This window comes from Meleagris gallopavo, chromosome 10, assembly GCF_000146605.3.
Source record: "Meleagris gallopavo isolate NT-WF06-2002-E0010 breed Aviagen turkey brand Nicholas breeding stock chromosome 10, Turkey_5.1, whole genome shotgun sequence".
Classification (NCBI taxonomy): Eukaryota; Metazoa; Chordata; class Aves; order Galliformes; family Phasianidae; genus Meleagris; species Meleagris gallopavo.
The window spans coordinates 22,126,429-22,130,872 of NC_015020.2; the positions used below are offsets into that span (position 1 = coordinate 22,126,429).

The 4,444-nt window shown below is 48.9% G+C and overlaps 1 protein-coding gene across 1 annotated transcript; it reads right to left on the reverse strand.

The window, feature by feature from the left end:
• Positions 1-429: 429 nt before the first annotated feature.
• LOC104912440 (single-stranded DNA-binding protein 3-like) lies at positions 430-3,872 on the reverse strand. The gene is made up of 4 exons (XM_010716094.3): positions 3,668-3,872; positions 2,927-2,986; positions 968-1,034; positions 430-872 (listed from the first exon to the last, which is right to left on the reverse strand). Exons 1-4 carry the CDS (start codon positions 3,686-3,688, stop codon positions 685-687), a joined length of 336 nt encoding a protein of 111 aa, XP_010714396.1. The 5' UTR covers positions 3,689-3,872; the 3' UTR covers positions 430-684.
• Between the last annotated feature and the right edge of the window lie 572 nt (positions 3,873-4,444).

Sequence of the window (4,444 nt, forward strand, 5' to 3'; positions counted from 1 at the left end):
ATTTGCACAGTTGGGAGCACATGTGAAAAATCAGGGGGACAACTGGCACTGGCACAGGAGTCCTGAGAGTTCAAGGTTTGGGTGTACTGAAATGCCTGTGAAAGGACTAGAGCTTCTGAAACACACTTGAAAAAAAACAAAAAATAGGTGACCCAACTTCTCTGAAGCACAGAGGGCAGTGAGAATGAGGACCTTGGCATGCAGGTGGCCAAGCTGCAGGTGAAATCAGCCCTGCTAAGCACACCTTCCTCCTGCCTGAGTCCCTCTGCACAGCCTTTCCCTTTGCCCCTCCAAAAAAAAACCCACCTGATTAAGAAATTACTGAAATAAGAGGGAGCTCAAGCGCTCTGCAGATCAGGGCACGAGGGGAGAAACAAGCAAAGCGAACAGTTATTCCCTCACTAAAGGTATCTTTCCATTTGTTTTGTGTTTTTTTTTTTTAATTTATTTATTTTTAATGCAAGCATCCTTCCCCTTTCCTGCTGTTAGGGTCGTAACTGTTTCCCAGGCCTGCTGCATAATGCACTCAAACAGCACTACGGCTTGGTGCTAAGTGGCATCCCCTTCAGCTGAAGGGCAAGGGGGGGCTGCAATACCCTTAATGAGGACACGCAGCCCTGAAGACCTCACTACCGTTAAAAGGAGGGATTTCCAGATGCAAGACTAATGTAAAACGCATTAACACTAATGGGGGACAGGAGGGGAAATCTCCCAGCCTTTCCTGCCCCTGGGGGTTGTGGAGGTAGTGGTTGGTGTTGGCAGAGCTGTGGATGCTCTCTGGTGCTGCTGGGTTACCTGCGGACCGGGACCCATGGGGCCCATCCCTCGCGGAGGATTCATCCTTTGCATGGGTCCGCCCATGTTCGGGTGCCCTGCCGGGAGGAAAGAGGCACATTAGGTGGGATGGAACCCCAAAGCAACAGCTAACGAGGCGGGGGAAATGTCCAAACCACCGCTGTGGGTTTACCTTGCTGTCGCGTGGGATCCATCGAATTGGGCAGCAATGGCTGTGTACCAGGAACGGCCCCCGGAGGCTGGGAAAACAAGGCGGGGGAGATTACACAAATCAGCATGTGGCCAAAATGCAGCCTAGGTGAGGAGATCTGAGCCAAGGGGACTCCGGTTCCCAAGGGGACAGGGATTGCTCAGGACCCAACACACTCCTGTCTCGTAGAGATGCATCCCACCTTGCATTGCAATATGCCACATATCCCTACAACTCCTGGTGCTGCTCCTCTTTCCCTTTGCAAATACACCCTAGAACCTCACTCAGACACCAGTATTTCAGGAGCCCCAGGCTGTGCAGGACAGAGGTATCCCGGCAGACCATGAGGACAGCCCAGCACCACAGCCAAATCACGCTGCCCGAGTGATTTATTTGCCCACAATGGGCAATGCTGCGCTTACAAGAGGCTGCATTTGGGTTCATCCCTGCATGCATGGGGCCCACTCTCATGGTTTCAGATGCGGTTGCTCCCCCTCCCCAGAGCACAGGCTATTTAAAGTTCAAAGGCTGCCTTCCCCACACTGCTCTGCGCAGATAAAGGGGGAGAAAGCACAGATACTATCTGCCTTGGGGAAGCAAACTGCAAGCCTTTCTGTAGCAGAGCTGCCTTTTATTTGAACACCACCGTGAAACTGGTCCCCCTCATGCAAACACAGGCCCCATCCAACCCAGCAGCCAGGCTGACTTTCATTCCCAATATTTTACATCTCGGAAGATAGTGGCAGGAGGAAGACAAACAAGAGCTGTCGTGGCTGTGAGTATTTAGACTTCAGCTCTCTGACTTGCCTGCCTTCCTATTTATTCTTGTCCCACTGGATGTGACCGTAACAACACCACGCTCTGGGTATGCACAAAGCTGCATTTTAGACATGGTGTTTGGGGGGAAAAAAAATCTCTCTAATTAACCTTACAGTCAAAATCAAAGGTTAAGAGATGTGGAAGACCTGAACTCCACTGCTGCACGAACCCTCTGTGGTCCCTGCTTTCCCAGCACGGGGGGCTCATCTGTGCAGTGCATGGTGTTGTGAAACCACAATTGGTTGGTCTCAGCCCTGCTAGGCGGCAGTTTGGGTAGGACCTAACAAAACAAGCGCTGGGAACAGCAGCAGCTCCGCCTCCCCCAACGCCTCCACCAAAACCCACAGAACCACATGCTGCACCGTGCTGTCCGTCTGTCCGCATCGCTGCCACCTCCTACCCTGCCTGGTCTCGAGGTGTTTTGGAAGACCTAGTGACTAAAGCCTCCAATCCAGCAACTAGCAGCATTAAGAAAGCTGCAACATCCTATTTGCTGGCTGCTCTTCTGCCAGGAATTATAAATTAGGTATTAGGAAAAACTTCTCAGAAGGAGGCACTGGCACAGCTGCCCAGGCAGGTGGGGGGTCACTGTCCCTGGAGGCGTTCCAGAACTGCAGGGATGTGGCACTGAGGGGCACAGTCAGTGGGCATTGGGGGGGTGGGTCGGGGTTGGGCTTGGTGATCTTTTCCAGCCTTAATGATTCTATGGTTCTAACCAGTGCTTTTTCTAATAAGAGCTATATAAGAACAATGTTACTTGTAAGAAGTGTTAACAAAAGCAAGCTCCCAAGATAATTTTTCAGAGGTTATTTTGCTACTCCAAGGAATTGCATGCTTCCTTTAATTTCACTTTAATGAAAAGTAACCTGTGATTAGGTTACTGCCACACAGACCTGATGTCAATGCCTCAAGGCGATGCCACACGTTTTGGCAGCGCGTGGAGTGGGAGCTGGCAAGGACAGCAGCAAACGGCCGCCGGTTAAGCCGAGATAAGAGGATAAACCCAATCCCAAAATTCAGGAGCGACCTGCCCCGCCTGACCCCACAGCAGCCGGGATTATCTCCATTGCTTTAATTTGCAGGGATCGCAGGGAAAATCCACCCAGGGTCGGGGAGCAGTACCTGGTTTCCCATCCGGATGGGGGGCCGGGGACCTCCTGCATAGCGCGGTGACATGAAAGGCTGCAATGACACAGAAGGCAGGTCAGCATCATGCGACGGGGGGACAGCTCGTGCCCCACACACGCCGGTTAGACTTTATAGACTTTTTTTCTGGAGAAATCCTTCTTTCAAAAAGTTGAGTTGAAAAGGAAAAAAAAAGAAAAGAAAAAAAAGAAAAAAGAAAAAAAGAAAAAAGTGTCCGGAGTCCGTTTATTTAAGGTTTTCTGTAGGTTTATTGTTTGAGAGTGTTTGACATACTTCAGCTGTACTATGTGAGGCTGTTACAATTAGTGCATGGGTAACCCTGAGTGTAGATACTGAGCTTAAATATATGTATATATTTATATATGTATAAAAGTGGGAAATATGCACATACAGACACGCACACACACAAAAAAATTCCCCAACGCTAAGTGTGGAAAAAAAGAAGACTTAAGGTGCTCTTTTACAACTGCTGCTACCAACAGAAGCTTAAAAACCCACATCCAGCTCCATTCCTCAGGCTGCCTGGGGGAGGTAAACCACTCTGATACCCACGAGTGAGTTCTCAGTCCGCTGTCACCTGCACACCCAGCAAAAACAACCAAGCACTGGGGAGAAAGCAGCACCCCATGGCAGAGCTGGGGGCAGCGGGCTCCCGCTCCCAGCGCGCTCGCAGAGCGCGTCCCGATTCACAGCCCTACCCATCACTAGTGCCGTTACCTGACTGTGGGGTCCCATCATGCTGTTAGGGTTGTGGGGTGGAGGCTGTGCGTGTGGCGAGGGCTGTGAACCAGGCGGTCCCTGTGAGGTCAGACAGTAGAAGGAGGTTATAGATTAGCACATGAAAGCGCAGAAAGAGCTAAAAAGGATTCACGGGTGGAGCTGTTTTTTTTTTTTTGTTGGGAAGGCAGTTTGCCAATTGTTTTTAATGCTCTTTTTTTTTTTTCTCTCCTTTTAGTTGAGTTTCTATTCATTTGTTACTGAACAATGAATAATGATATATGCAAAAAAAAATACAAAAATAAAAAAATTCAGAACATCTGTCAAAGTACAGCAGCCATATTACAGTAAACGGTCCAGTAGTTCAACCACGTCTGCAATGATAAACACACAGGGAGACACTTGGTGAGGGCGTGCAACGAGAAAAAAAATATGCAGGAGGGGGGGGTCAGAGAGGTTGGGGGGAAAATACACAAAAAAAAAAAGAGAAAAAAGAAAAAAAAACACCACCAAAAAACCACCCCAAAACAACAACAAAAAAATCATGTTCTCCTCTCTCCTCCCACATCCTGATGGTTGGAAACACCTCCCAGGGTTTGCCAACCCAGGGTCCGTGGTGTGCTCAGGTAAAGTGCTACTAAGGATGTCTATGGAAAAAAGGAAAGATTAGTTCCTGTAGGTTTTGAGCACTGCAATGCAGCAGTTGCTGACATTTTGGGGGTTGAACGCCCACTTTTTTTTTTTTTTTTATTTTTTTAATTACTTTTACCCTTTAAA